This window comes from Parus major, chromosome 2, assembly GCF_001522545.3.
Source record: "Parus major isolate Abel chromosome 2, Parus_major1.1, whole genome shotgun sequence".
In the NCBI taxonomy this organism is placed as follows: domain Eukaryota; kingdom Metazoa; phylum Chordata; class Aves; order Passeriformes; family Paridae; genus Parus; species Parus major.
The window spans coordinates 75275722-75291205 of NC_031769.1; the positions used below are offsets into that span (position 1 = coordinate 75275722).

General features: G+C 36.4%; 2 protein-coding genes across 9 annotated transcripts in view; one reads left to right on the plus strand and one right to left on the minus strand.

Annotated features, from left to right (window-relative positions):
- Positions 1-15484, plus strand: part of CDH18 (cadherin 18) — a 1344136-nt gene that overhangs the window by 732049 nt on the left and 596603 nt on the right. The gene's annotated exons all lie outside the window — the stretch shown is intronic.
- Positions 1-15484, minus strand: part of DDC (dopa decarboxylase) — a 73401-nt gene that overhangs the window by 26115 nt on the left and 31802 nt on the right. For all 3 annotated transcript variants that reach the window (XM_015653303.2, XM_015653309.2, XM_033512142.1), the window contains exons 5-8: positions 12697-12831; positions 8955-9098; positions 2639-2705; positions 413-507 (exon numbers count right to left, since the gene is read on the minus strand). In XM_015653303.2, the coding sequence (XP_015508789.1) occupies positions 413-507; positions 2639-2705; positions 8955-9098; positions 12697-12831 (441 nt within the window). The remainder of the gene's footprint in view (positions 1-412; positions 508-2638; positions 2706-8954; positions 9099-12696; positions 12832-15484) is intronic.

Sequence of the window (15484 nt, forward strand, 5' to 3'; positions counted from 1 at the left end):
GGCTCTATACTATATGACTTTCAGGATGTAAGAAGAAAACCAGACAAAATGAGCTCATTAATCTGTCAAAGTTATTTTTTTCTATCTTTTTCTGTGTAATGTAGAATTAGGATGTTACAAATATGTCTTTAGCGATATTTGGCAAACAGTTCCTCTTTTCTATTTGTTGATTCAGTACTACTTGTTATTCTGAATAACAAACTTCTTATAGAGGGGTACTCGCATACTCCCAGTATAAACCATTTAAAATTTAAATAATGTAATAGAATGTGCAGGGATTTGTAGTGCAAACTGAGGTGCAGCTTACTCAGAGATTCTGGAAGAGCCATTAATCTTGGGTGCGTAAGAAACACACAAATTCTACAAAAGAGCAAGGTTTCAGCAGGCTGATGGAGAAAAAACACTCATTCACCTCCACTCCATTTAAAAGATGCCTGAATTCAGGGCAGATGAAAGCACTTCCCGCATAGGCTGCATCAATATGCATCCAGATATTTTCCTTATTACCTAAAAAAATAATTGACAGAAATAAATTAAACAGCAGATTTAAAAGCCCAATTATTTTGCATGAAACCAAGTGCCTGAGAGATTTCTCTTTGATGTTTTTATTTTCCCAATTTAAAATTAAATTAAGAGATTAAATGTTTCCACCATCTGGGTTTTCATTAATTTATAAAATGTATATATAACATATTATTTTTCCTTCCCACTTCTACTGGAAAAAAGTTACAGAACCATAGAATATCCTGTATTGGAAAGGACCCAAAAGGGTCATAATCTCTAGGTTTATCTTAATAAAATTAAGCAACATAAATTATTTTGTGGTTTTAATTTAAGAACCATTATAAAATACACTTTAAAAAAAATGTATCTACAGATTTAGCTATCATTTCTATGGTAATAAAACTACTTCAGCAGGAGGAGATAGAAGATGAGCTCTGCTCTCCACTTCTAACTGATGAATCACAAACACTTTTCTAAACAGTACTTTTTACATATTTATAAATGTGCATGCACAGGCTTTTGAACTATGTGCAGCAAACTATTTATTTCAAGAATAGAGACACATGGAAAAGCAAGCACTGAAATTCTAAGGAAGTGCTACTTTTGATTAGTCACTGAATGATTTCTGCAGAAATATTTTGGCATATGAGCAGCTCATGTATATTCTGTAATAAAGTATTCACCGTCTATGCACTGTTTTAATGCACTCAGTAACAATTATGGTCTATCAGTTAACGGCTGAAGCCCACATTACATCTTTACACTGGCCACCAAATAATTCTGGTAGTTATTTCCACTTACAGAGGTATATCCACTGAGATCTGCAGTTGGGCACCAAGTTCATGCTGAAATGTGCATTGTTGTGAACTAAATTTTCTTTTTGCATTAACGTCTGGGAAAACTAATACAATATTATTCACAACATCCACAACTTAGGTTTATTTGAACGTATATTGAAAGTTTAACTGATTATCTATTTTTAAATATACTTGGTTTGAGAGGCTGCTTTTATATCATAGGACTGCTCCTCATGTATGGTAAGTAAAAAAATGAAGCAAAAAAGTTAGCATGAGACTTCTGACTTCACTGGTATGCCATCCTTCTGCTGGGCTCTGCTGCACAAGCAGGGAATCATTCAAGTGAAACACATGATTACTTGCTACACTAAATGTATTGGTGTGACTATTTTAATAGGTCTAGAAGAATAATACAAACAGCAAAATAATCTGTAGCTGCTAAACAGGCTATTAGGAAACTGTTTAAAAAGAAGGATTAGGAGAAACCGAGTCTCTGGGGTTTGTGCTGAAAGGCAGGAAATCTCATAGAGCAAATGACCACCATACAAGCCCCAAAGTTTACAACCCCGCCTGAATAAATTAACAGGACTTCAAATCAAGCTGTGTTTCTTTGAAGTTGATTCTAGCTGCTTACAGCTATGGATTTCCTGTTCTAAATATACACTTGAAGAGATATTGTGTGCTTTGGTAGCATTTTCATCAGCCAGCAAACATGATTTGACCAAGTCCTGCTGCAGATCAAAGCTAGACACAATAAACCATAACACAGAAAGAAATACCTATGAAGAGTCCATGACTCGATCACTGTATTAAACACACTGGAATTTGTCCTATTTTCTTGAAAGAAGAAGGAAATTGGGAAGGAGAGAGTAAGGATTAAGAACAGATGGGGATTTTTGGTGGATATTTCCCTGCCTTTTATAGTTGTTAGAACAAGACGGAAACAAAACACTTGGTGCAGAGCAGAATTAAGAGTTCAGCTCTTCTGATATTCAGCATTGCTCTTGATGCCCTTGCAGGCAGAAGAGCTTGAAGAAGTGTGTTACAAACCAAGGCATTTACAGTAATTCTTATCTGACAGTATTCCAAAATAATGTGTCCTCCCCACCACCACACTCCCCAGAAAAGAAGCCTTAAGGCAATGTCCTCTAACTCTTTTAACAGCCTGAGAAAGCACATTTGCTGCTTGACCTAATATTAGAAATAAAACTATAATTGATGGTTTCATCTATAAGTAGCTTTATTGTATTTGGACACTGACACTGCATGTCCTGGAAATGACTCAGCATGGTTTAAACTGGTATTTGCAATTTTAGAAAGAAGCAGCAAAGACTTACAAATAGGACCCAGCTCTAACAGCTTGTCAAAGGAGCAGCAAGGGGTGGTTCCCAGTGTTGCACAGAACTGCAGAGCCAATAACAAAAAAAAAGAAAAATAAAGGGTTACAGCATAGAAAAATACCAAAAAGAATAGATATTACAGAACAAAAAAAAAATATGTTAGTCATTACCTATCCTTAGTGGAACTTTTAAGACTGTGGGTAGGTTTTTTTTAAAGCTCCCATAACAGTCCATTGAAGCAGATGCATAAAATAAAATGTTTATATAAAATTGAGTGGTAAGTACTGTAGTATAGGCACAGTGTTGTGCTAATGCTGTATTTTATGTATTTTCTATATGTTCCACATACTTATTGTGTGGCTCAACACTACCCTAACATATGAAAATCCCATCAAAATCATTTGCAGTTCATGGTAAAGAAGCAAATTCTGAACTTGAACAACTCAAAGGTGCTGGAATTATTGTTGACAGAATAGATTGACAAATGTTGCTGTCTTGCTCACAGCCATAGCTCTGCAACAGAGATTTGTAACCAGTTTATGCTCAAGGAATATGCAACCTGGAACCTGTTCACTAGTAGCATATGTTCACTATTTGGCTTGCAAGACTTTCACAGATAAACTTGTCCCAGATTCATCCTAAGACATCGGAACAGTTCTTCCTTCATTCTATTCATGTCTCATTTAATGTATCCTCCTGTGTGACCAGTGGGCTAAAAACAGAGGTAACATAAATACTGGAGTTTCACAGTAGAAAGAGAATAAAAATAGGTGAAAATGAGCTACTGTAATTTATTTGGAATATGCAGGTAGAATTTTAATAAAAATCTCAACTACCAAAGGCATATAAACTGAAATTATTTTATTTTTCATTGCTACACTTATGTTTCAAATACGCTGTCTTATTTCTGAAAGTACTAATAAAGGCCGAGTATGGTTTTTGGTTTTTATTAGATTTTTACATAACAAAAGACACTTTATAGTTTAAATAGAGAAATAAAGTATGCTGTATTCTAGTCGGAGTACTGAAGTACAAAAGAATTAGATAATTTATCCAAGGTCATACATAAACTACAGTATAGCTAGGAGATGATTATAAAAATGCCAAACCCAGAATTTTGCTTATTTTATTTTAGTATTTTATTATATTTTAGTTACCTTTTCTGCTAAGTACACTGTCAGTGCAACATATTTTGTTCCTACAGTTTTTCCCTATATATCTGGAACTAGCCACATTTTTCTGTGTGTATGTGTGCCCATGTCCCTTAGCAAATTCATGATGAGACCAGTAAGAAGACAAAGGAAAACCTAAATTATTCATGTCTATCCACTAGACTTCTCAAGAAACAAACATTCTGTCACAGCAAAACTTGAAAAAAGTCATTATTAAAATAAAAAAGGAACAGTTCAGTATTTTTCTATATTAAGCCACTAAGAACTGGAGTTTGAAACAAATACAGTTCTGAAAATGAGAAGCACATTGTATGTATATAGTTAGTAAAATCATGACCTAACATATTTTTCCTTCAAGATAATCTAATCTTTATACTGGGCCCTCCTATATTCCTGAGAATATAGGAGGACAGAAAATTGAAGTGCCTTGAGGTATGTTTAAGAGTTCTCTGGAAGATTAATCACACTCTGAGAGAGTCTGCTTTGAAAAGCTTGCAGGGTGTTCTTCTAAATACAAGGAAAAAAGTTGGTCTCTGTTTTTCCTAAGAAGGCACGTGTGTATGAAGTGAAAATGTATTTATCACAATGGAGAGTACTATGATGAAAATGCCTGTTTTTCTATATGCATAAAGAATAGGGTTAACCCATTGGAGTGGGAAATAAATAAAAAGAGCATACTATAGACTTAACTCTCCTTTTACACATATATTTTATGGTAATATGGTATGAATTTTCTAACAACATTTGAGTGAAATTGCTTTGGTTAGCAATTAAAATAATGATGGAAATTTCACAACAAAAAGTTACACATTAGTGTTATGAGTTTTGTACTGCAGTTACGGTATTCTCCTAATCAGGATAAGGAGTATGTTTTTTCATTGAGAGATTATATGAGTTCAAACATGTGCTTTGTTGTTTAAATAATTGCTTATTCTGTAAAGCATACCTCAATTTCTAAAACAATTTTGTTTTCCTCTCTGCAGGTGTCTAAGCCTCAAAGCTACTTGCTTTAATTGTCAGAAACCACTTAGAGTGACAGTGTCTGCTCTTGTCAGGACTGCCATTACCCCGCCTCAGTACTACAGAATGAATCTAACTCAATTTGTAGCCTGTGTAACACCAGAAAAATCACATTTGTGCAAAGGGCAGGGGACAGACTGCATCACAGAAATGGGACTGATGGCTCCATATAGCCTGCAGGCCTTTTCCTTTTCAGGTTGTGTACTTCAAATTTGACTCAGCCCTTGGCTCTGAATACAAAGCAGCTAAAATGCTTAACTCAGTCATCTCATGTATTACTTTCCTGAAATGGAGAGCTATGTTGGGAAACATATATGAATCTTTATGATTCCTGAGAGCAATTACTCTCAATCTTTTCAACTGGAAGACCTCCTACAGCTTTTGAAAAAGATGTGTTCCACCATAAAGTTTTTCATTTGCAAATAACTAAACTGAGGCAGAACTTTCAAAGTTTGCATACTGTTTTTATTTTCTCCTATTCAGTTTTTGCCAGCTTGTACTCACAAGAATGTCTGTGGCCTGAAGAAAACTGCAATGGTTCTCTAAACCACCATTCAGTATTTCACAGAACAGCAATCATTCACAAACTGTGGGTTAAGAAACATCACCCTAGACATCTCTGTATATCTCAAGAATGCTTCTTCCAAATGGAAATCTGTAGCCAGGATCTAAGTGTTCTACTGAAAAGATGGTACCTCTGTCAGTCTGATTCTGATTTATTCTTTCCTCAGTAAGTCTGGATAAAAAAAAAACAACCGCTTAATATCCTGTGGATCACATTCAGAAGAGTCATTACATTTAGAATCAGAGAGACTTCATGCTGGGCAGCAGGCAATTGTGTTGTAGCAGCTTTATACTAGTTGAGGTTGTTGAAGTATATTGTGCATTGTATATGCCAGCTGCAATCTGTCAATGCTGACTTACGAAAGACAGCAAAAAACTCACAGGCCACCTATATACATTTAGGTGAGCTAGGCTTGAATGCAGTGGACACTCTATCTGAATTTAGAAGTGCTTAACTTAGTGGTCCTCACTTTTGAGCATCCTAGACAACATTCTGCCAACACAGAGGCCTGTCTCAAGCTGGGAGCTCAGGGCCCAACTGAGAGAGGCATTTACACACAGGCTTAACCACCATTGTGTGTTAATGAAATTGACATGATTTCAGTACAAGTTTTAAAGCTCCCCCTTAGTTCAGAGCCAGGTGAAGGGCTGCACATCATTTGTGCTGGGAAATGGCTCCTCAGTAGATTGTAGCAACTTTAGTGCCCCAACACCTGACATAGTTAAGTACTTTATTTGCACAGTCTGCTTGCCCTACCATATGAAAATATCTCTGTTTCAATTTCTGCAAAATTATTTTGAAAGAGCTGAATTAACACAAGTATGAACTCAGAAATGAAAGAAAGAAAACAAAAGTAGAGATCTGTGTATGCTAGTGGTAACAGCTTTTACTGAACAAAATTACATTACACATTACTAGTGCTACAAGACATTGACAGTGGGTAGGAATGCAAAGATTCCTTTTATAGACAGTGCCTCTCCCCAAAAAAGGCTGACTGCCAAATCCTATGTGCATGAAAAGCAAACCTTTAATTAACATATTGCTGTAATGACAGAACCTGTTTCATATCAAGCAAACCTGACCCTGATTCACCCACCATTCACCTCTACAGGGAAAGCACTGCTATCAAGTTCAGTATCATGATTCTTCATTTATTCATTAAAAGGAGAAACATGCCTATAAGGCATTGCAATTTAATTGTATTTTCTTTTTAATACCTTACAAAACCTTTTCTTGCTTCTAAGGGAGATTGTAGCAGCTTGGATGCAAGGACATCTAGAATGATGTCTGCTGTCACAAGTCTCTTCAGGCAGAATTTCTTCCATCAAACTTGTTGCTTTGATGTTGAATCACTGTCCTTAATGAAGGATCAGTGAATACAGGGAGACAAGGAACCAAGTGGTGTAAGGTGTTTCCTTGGCAATGTGCATATCTTTGTTGCCAGAACAAAATACAACAGCACCGAATTACTCAAGAACAAAGAAATGGAAAGGCTTTTGAAATCTGCAAACCAGAAAAGGGAGTACTAATACAGTGCATGGACTGCTGCTTAGCATGACAGAGAATTAACACACATTTTGAGTTAAGAGGCAAACCATAACAATAATGAGATCTAGTTTACCCTAAGCTGACATATTTTATGTATACAAATAAATGGAAGACTTGATACAGGCTGTATTAACTCAGGCAGAGCTTCTCCTGTCTTTGAAAGCCTGTTTTGCACAGCTAAACAAACAGAGCAAGAAAAACAGCAGTGAAATCACCCTTTGTAAAGGCGTCACTGAATACATAAATTAATTTTTTTTCTCTTGCTATGCATAGAAAAATTAGTAAGGCATGAATATTTATGAGGGGCAAGTTGCATTTTTTTGCTAATGGACAAAGGCTGAGGAAAAAAGACACTAATTTTATAGTTACCGCATGAAGATGTAATATCCTGCTGTACTTGTAATTATTTAAAATTAACAGTGAGATACAGAAACAGAATCCCATGTAAGGTATTATAAGCTGGGATCATAACACAGAGAAACAGAACATGCCTTGCGGCATGTTTTTCACCTCAATAGGTGCATCCCACAATAAAAAAGTTCTTTTTGGAATCGCTAGAGATGCTTTTTCCTCAGTCAGAATCTTGTTATATAGTAAAGCAATTGACAGGATGTGCTTGGTCATCCTAAGGACTGGCAAGTTCTGGTCATCCTAGAAATTAGCAGGATTCTGGACATATGAAACCCACTTCTCATTCTATTCATCCTCATATTACATAAGAACATTCTCTAAAGGTTAATAACAAGAAAAGTAAAAAGATTATATTTTCAAAAGAGCTTGGTGAAATTTAAGCTCCTTTGTCCCATTTGGCACTAATCCATGACAATAAGCAAGTTTAATCTTCTAATTCTTCTGGAAACAGTCCATAGAAATTTAAGTCACTTTATCCCTTTTCAAAATGTTACAGCATGAAAGTAAAGAAACAACCATTGTCAGACATTACTTTTCTGTGAAAAAAAGTGACCTATTTTTAATCTCTTAAAAAATCCCATTTCTGAAGTTCTCAGTTTCTAAATTAGTTGTGTGAGGATTTTTTCTTCAGTGGAGGCTAGTAAAAACATATTCTCTGTAGCATGTTATATGCCTTAATAGATCTATACAGCCTGTGGTCTATATCAAGTTTAGTAGAGCATAATGCTTGGAAATAAGCAAAGAATTTTGTTGGTGATGGACAAAACCACAACAGAAGTTATTTACTTCAATGGGAAAAAAAACAAATGGCAAAATCTTGTTTTAACTTAAAGTAATAACATAGTATTCTGAACTGGCAGGAGGATCAGATCTGATGAATAAGCAATTTTTCTTTTTAATCAGGTACTTATCGTGGTAGAACCAAACTTTAGAATTTTATCTAATCTAACAATGCTCTGTGCCAAAACTTGGGGGATTATGAGCTTAAGCTACTGAGACATGACTGTATTTGCCTCATCTGTCCTGCTATGGAAGCAGGAATCTCTGTGAAAAAAACATGGACAGATGCAAAAAATGGTGACACCTAAAGTTTTCACAGCTGCATTCCCTATAGCTCACTTGTTAGAGATTAGTTACATACTCACAAGTACCTGACTGACAATGTCTGACCTCAATGATTTTTCAGGTATATTATTGACGTTCATTTCTTTGCTAAAGTATCAAGGGGAAACTACTGTTTCTTGAAGACACTCGAGCTTGAGATAGCATCATTTATTTCATTGCCTTTAAACTTTTTTTATTTCTTAGTTGAAACATGAAAAATAAAGGTAAACAGTTCAGAATTCAGGAACTAGATCATAATACTGTAGGTCTACATGCAACTACAAAATTGACCCCAAGCATCATTTTGCTGCGAAGTGCAACCAGCTGCTCCAATTATTTTCTCCTCCTGCACAAAAAGGCATGTGAAGAACACTCATGGAACCTCTCCAAGCTGCCTATCAGTGCCTCTGTTAAGGATGAGATCATCTATTAATGTAAAAAGTATCTTATCAGAATCATTAAATCCATGGATGTGTTAAAATCCAGTACTCACAAAGAATGGTATAAGACCAGCAGCTTTGTCTTCATCCAGAACTTTCTTCAGGGCTGAACCACAAACACTAAATGTGTCATCTGAAGGAACATTTTTAATCTTCACAGCACCAATTAGTGCAGCCCTTTCCACAGATGAATGAGCCTACAAGGAAATGGGCAAGTTTTAAGACCAACACCTTTTACTGGAATGTAAGAAGTTTATTTGAATTTACAAACTAAAAAAGTAAGTCCTTTCAAGTAAAGCCATACTCAGGATCCTGGGACTGTTGATGGTATGCAATAGATACATACTTCTCCACCTTTCCTATAGGTAGATGGACACATATATATCATACAATAAATTAATAGCAACCCTGAATATCCTTGAGACCATTGCCATGATCACATCAAAAAAGAGGTCCTCAACCTTAGTAAGAGCTTTATTTACATAGTATGATTGATGTAGAGCTTCAGGATTTGGCTCTAGGTCAATTAAAAGATGTGCAGACAATCATCTTGTCTGATAATGATTCAGGTGCTTGCTAGCATATTTTTATGGTGTACACCTTTTTAGAATTCTAAAATTATACATGTCACAGTATGGTACAGACAGATATTTTCTTACATGACCATGTTTTTTCTGATTACATACTGACTAAATTGTGGTTTGACTCATTCACTTTTTTAGGCAAGTAAGGATCATTCCCAATATGCTATTTTATTTACATCTTATAAATTTGTGAAGTACAATAGAATAATAATAGGAATAAAAACTCCATCGACAATGAAAAGCCATTAGCCACAAAATAATCTGCTTTAAAGCACGATTAAAACAAATGGAAAAGCTATTTTTCCTTCTATAGTTAAATTAGTCATCATTAATATGGAAGAGGAAAATCCCGCACCTTTTCATATCACAACTATTCTCATTCACAATCTCCTTTTTAGTTCTTGCCAGTGCCTATATGCTTATTAATTCTATTTTAATTTAGCATATAATCACAAAAATAACAATCCAGAATTTTGTTAAACTAGACTAGATGAAGCTTTTGCATTTCAGCTTAACATATCCCTGGAATGACATGTTTTAAAGACAGATGAACCATTAATTTGTATCTCAGTAGTGCCGATTGTTATTGTGCCTTGGTAACTACTTAGGCATCAGCTTGAGAAAATTTGGAAGCCTAGACTTGAAATACAACTTTTTAAGTGGAATAAAAAGTGTGTGGCATAGCAGTATGATACTTCATTCAAGTGTACAATGGAAAAATGTATTTTAGAACTTATTTATATTAGAATTGCAAATAAGCAAATAATTGCAATAATATTATTATTGCAAATAATTGCAATAATAACTACAATAATACACTGAGGTTGTTAGTCAGTCAGAACCCCTAAATTTCTTCATCAAGACTCAAAAATTGTAGCAAGATTCTTTTCCAAACACATTCTGGCATTGTTGGGCTCTATCAGTGAGTGGTTTTCCCTCCCACAGAATGGCTTACATTAAACTTTCTTTTGTGGATTATTGCCTGTGAGTCACACAGGTCTGTTCTTAACACAGAAGGAACAGTGAGCTCGGCAACAATCTGCTTGGAAAGGTCAGCAGTATCTTGAGGCAAATCCTTCTGTGAACATAATATCCTCTGACCTTCAGTAGGCAGGAAGGCCTGTCAGTCCTCATTTCAGGTCAGCCTCTTATACGGAACAAAAAAGTCAAAACAAGTAAAAAGTTTTGTGCATCACTGGGTCAGTCAGAGCTCTGGGACTGGTGGTCTGCACAATGCTGACCTTAGGATGCCCAAGAAAAAACAAAAAAAGCACAAATATCCTTTGTGACTCCTGAAAGCAGTTATCTTTTCTTGTCCTGAGTCTTCTCACCATGCAAGTGTAATCCCTCTTCCCACCAGAAAAGAGAAAGTCTAGTGTTAACTCCTTCTACAGTGCTATCTAACATACACTTAGTAGTAAATCAAAGTAAGGCTGAAACCTGGCCATTCTACTCTGCACATCAGATATTACTTTAAAATAAACATTAAGTACTGAGGGTTTTTTTTCTGTCTCATTGCCATGTAGGTAAGAAAATGTTGCACATATTAAGAGAAACAACATTGCATGGCCCTTCAGTAAGATTACTGCATCAGAAACATAGCAGCAGCAGAACTCACATGAGCAGAATTTGTTTTCATTAACATTAAAAGCCTCTCATAGTCATAGCCCATTGAGAATTTAGTGTAACTCAGTCTGCTAAATATCACTCACAGTCAGAAATCAAGGATTATGTTTTCTCTTTCCTTACAAGACTTCTTAGTTGGATTGGCAGATAGATTTCTTTAAGGTTTTATTTTAAAAAAAAGTGTTGGCTTCTTCAAGTACTGTGACCAATTTGCTTTATATTCATGCATTAGGCTTTTCTGCATACATGCATCTGTACCCATGCATGCATATATAGGGGGAGGATGTATGTGTGTTTGTTTCACATGTGCTTGCACAGATGGACACAGAAGACTGGATGCAACAACAGACTTACTAAACATACCTGAAATTAATACCTTACTTAATTACCTTATTTACTTCAAACAAGCTGTTTATAAAGATTTTTATCACTGACATCTGGATATTTATCCTTTATATTATAGTGCACATGACATTCCAGTTCACTTATCACAGAATCATAGAATGGCCTGGGCTGGAAGGAACATTACAGATCAACTAGTGCAAATGCCACTTTCATGGGCAGGGACATCTTCCACTAGACCAGGTTGTGCAGAACCCCATACATCCTTGAACATCCATACATCCTGGCCTTGAACTCCTTCAGAGGTAGACCATCCACAACTTCTATGGACAACCTATTCCAGTGCTTCACCACCCCCAGTGTTAAGAATTTCTTTACTATAATCACCCTACTCACAGTTTAAAATCTTTCCCTCTTGTCCTGTCATTACATGCTCTTGTAAAAAGTCCCCCCATGTCTTTCTTACAGACTGCTTTAAGTCATAATTATGTCACCCCAAAGCCTTATCTTCTCCAAGCTGAAAAATCCTAATTCTCTCAGCCATTTCTCATAGAAGAGATGCTTCATTCTTCTGATCATCTTGATGTCCATCCTCTGTACTTGTCTCCCTGTACTGGGGACCCCAGAGCTGGATGCAGCACTGAAGGTGAGGTCTCACCAGAGCAGAAGAGAGGGGAAGAACCCCTCCTCTTGCCCTGCTGGCCACACTGCTTTGGATGCAGCCCAGGACACATTTGGCTTTCTGGACTGTAAGCACACTTTACCAGCTCATGTCCAGCCTCTCATTCACCAGCAGCCGCAAGTCCTTCTGGGCAGGGCTGCTCTCGATCTGTTCATCTCCCAGCCTGTGCTGGTACTGAGGGTTGCTGAGAACCAGGTGGAGCACCTTGTACTTGATCTTGTTAAACCTCGTGAGATTCCCATGGAGCAATTTTCAAGTTTGTCCAGGTCCCTCTTGATGGCATCCCATCCTCAGGTGTATCCATTGCACCACTCAGCTCAGTGGCATCTCCAAATTTGCTGAAGGTACACTCAATCCCTTTGTCTATGTCATTAATGAAGATGTTAAACACTGATCCCAATACAGACCCCTGTGGAACACATTTATGTACAGTAAGATTTAAACAACCAAAATCAAATAGTCGCCAACGCAAAGAGTTCATACTAAATTCACCTGCCTATTCACAAGGCTGAAATTGTTAAGTATAGACAGTGTGTTTCCATGTTAATGAGAAGTACTCACCTGATCAGAAGCATAAGCCACCAGCCTACCCATGATCTCTGCTTCTGTTAGCTCAGGCTTCTCTGACTGCACCTGTCTGATAGTCTTTGTTCTTGCAGCAAGCAGTGCAATCAAGGTGGCTTCACTTGCACTTCCCTGTGGGATAAACAGAGTGCAGATTCAAAATGGAAACATTGCAGAAGAAGAAAAGTGACATTCATTCTGCATCAATCTGTGAAGTAGTTAACAGAAAATGCAGATAAAAAACAGTGCAATCTCATGTTTTTTAAAAATATGTCTGAGCAAGGGAGGAATCTCTGATCTTGGTCTTCTCCTTCCCAATGCCTCTGCCTATTCTCTTAAATCTCTATGCTTGTTCAGTTTAGGCAACAGCCTTGCAACCAAGTGATAGAAAGCTGCACTCACAGACTTAAATGTACGTGAAAAGACTCTCAAACCAGGCATCCATCTGCTCTGACCCAGTGTCAGAGTAATGGCTGATTTCTGTTAATCTGGATTTCTTCACATTTAAGTTCCATCACAAGTGAGATACAAGCTGAATGACAGCTCTCACTTGTATCAAGCAACATGCCTAATTACACACCTTCTTTCATATTAGAATTACCTTGGACAAGTAAATTATTGTGACTAAAAGAGAAAAAAACACTAAGAAACCAAAACTGCTATGATTCAACATAGCTAATTGCACTTCAAAGTATTAGTTATGTATGTTTTCTTCATCACCAACAAAAATGAAATACTGTTTTGTGTGACACACTATTTCTAAACTGCACTTTGACTCCCAAAACATCTGTTTAAAATGTGTCTTGTATACTCTGTGATAACAAAATGAGAATTTTCTGTATCAATTTATCAGTGATATACTGTGAAATTTACACATCAGTAAATGCAACTTCCCGGGAATTCTTTATACGGTTTTTGTCTAGGATATGCACCTGAAACATGCCATAAACTACTGTTTTAAACTGTAAGTAGCACTTTGTAAATACATGCTTATAAATTTCAATGTATTGGGAAGTCTCCATGAAAGATGAAGTTTTTAGGTACTTTTGAAGTTGATCAAACATCATATGAATCATAACAGTGCTCTGAACAGAGTCACTTATTTTAATATCTGTGTCTCAGAAATATGCCCAGTGTTGACAAACTAATTTTGATGTTTCTTGTCCTGTACCAAAATTCTCTCCTTGTTCTGTTGAAAACCTGTGTATACTTACAAATTACAACAAATGTTTAAATATTTGGGAAGCGATTTTATTTCCCTGAAGGTGAGACTGACCTGACAGATTTCATATGTGAGAATGATCATAGTGAGTTCAGACTTTCTCCTATACTGAAGTTAGCTGAGCTATTCATATGAGACCAAGCTGTCTTCTACACATGTCAACATCTCAATAGTGAACGAATGCAATCCAGCTGAAATTCAACAGCTTCATCAATGGAGTAATCAGTGAAAAAGACAGTCCCAAAACATTCACTGAATGTATTGTCAATGATTAAATATATTTAATCTGCCTTTTTGGTAGCGTGAGATTTGAAAAGTGAGGGCATAAACACAAGCTGGAGGCAGTTTTTTGCACTTTTTTGCATTTTTTTGTGCATTTTTTATAGCTGCTGCTGCTGCTGCACACAGTATTATGGCAACTGAGAGAATTATTACAAATACAGTATGGAATTAGGATACGATTACTCCTTTTGGTCAAGTAAGGTAAAGCTTCCAAAGCTTCCTCCTTCCAGGAGGCAAGGAGTGAAGGAAATCTGATCTTTTAGTTACAGAAAACATAATTTAGCAATCTCCTCATTTAATGGAATTCTGTATATGGTCTGTAGCTGGACAGAGCTCTACTCACAATATCACAACATGGAGAAATCATCCTACTTTTTCTGTCTAAAAAGTCAAAATAGCTGAAATAAAATAACTGTTTACACTAGTGTATTTTAGTGTATTTCCAGGACATTTATGGAATACATATATTACAAAAATGGGCTTTAATATATAAAAGAAAATGGCTGTAAGAAATTACAAAGTTTAAGGCATTAATTTGAGATCTGGAAATTTAGGCTCCCACTATTCTGTTGATCACCTGGCTGGGTGGGAAAATTACTTAGGCTGAAGCCTCAGCCTTCTAAGGAGTGCACCTAGATATCCTGGCTCTTTATCTGTGCTGGTGTGTAGATGTATACAATATACAATGTATACAACAGTTCTTGTATGAATTTCCTTTTACAGAAACAAGGATGAAAATAAAAGGGTCTGTTGCCCAGCTGAATTTTGCCTCCTGATATACCGCTGGGATGTAGCCTAAACGTACCTGAATCCAGCCACCTGGAAATGCTTTTGGATGTCTCATGATAGATACAGGCTTTTCCCCCTTGTCTCAGTTTCCATAAATCACTTTTTTTATACTGAGTCACCTTTTTTACACAGAAGCTTTTTACAATGCTTGCAGAGCCTGGTTTGCAATGCTCTTCTATACACTTGGCACCAAAGTCTCGTGCTAAATATTTTTGAGGGAAAAACTACCTTGGTTCTTGAACTACTTGGCTAACTGACAAGTAAGATAAATCAGCAGTGTTCTTCACCAGGCCAAAGATATTTTTGTCTCACCCCTAAAATACTTTCTCTTTGCAGAGCAAGATAACTCTTCAAAAATTCAAAGTAGGTACACTTTCCAGCAATATATCCAGAATGAACAGCAGGATACAAACTTCAGGAAGAAAGTTGCTTTCTCGCTTATTTTTGAAAGCTGTTTTTTCTCCTCTTGAATGCTGTATTCTGCATTAAGTG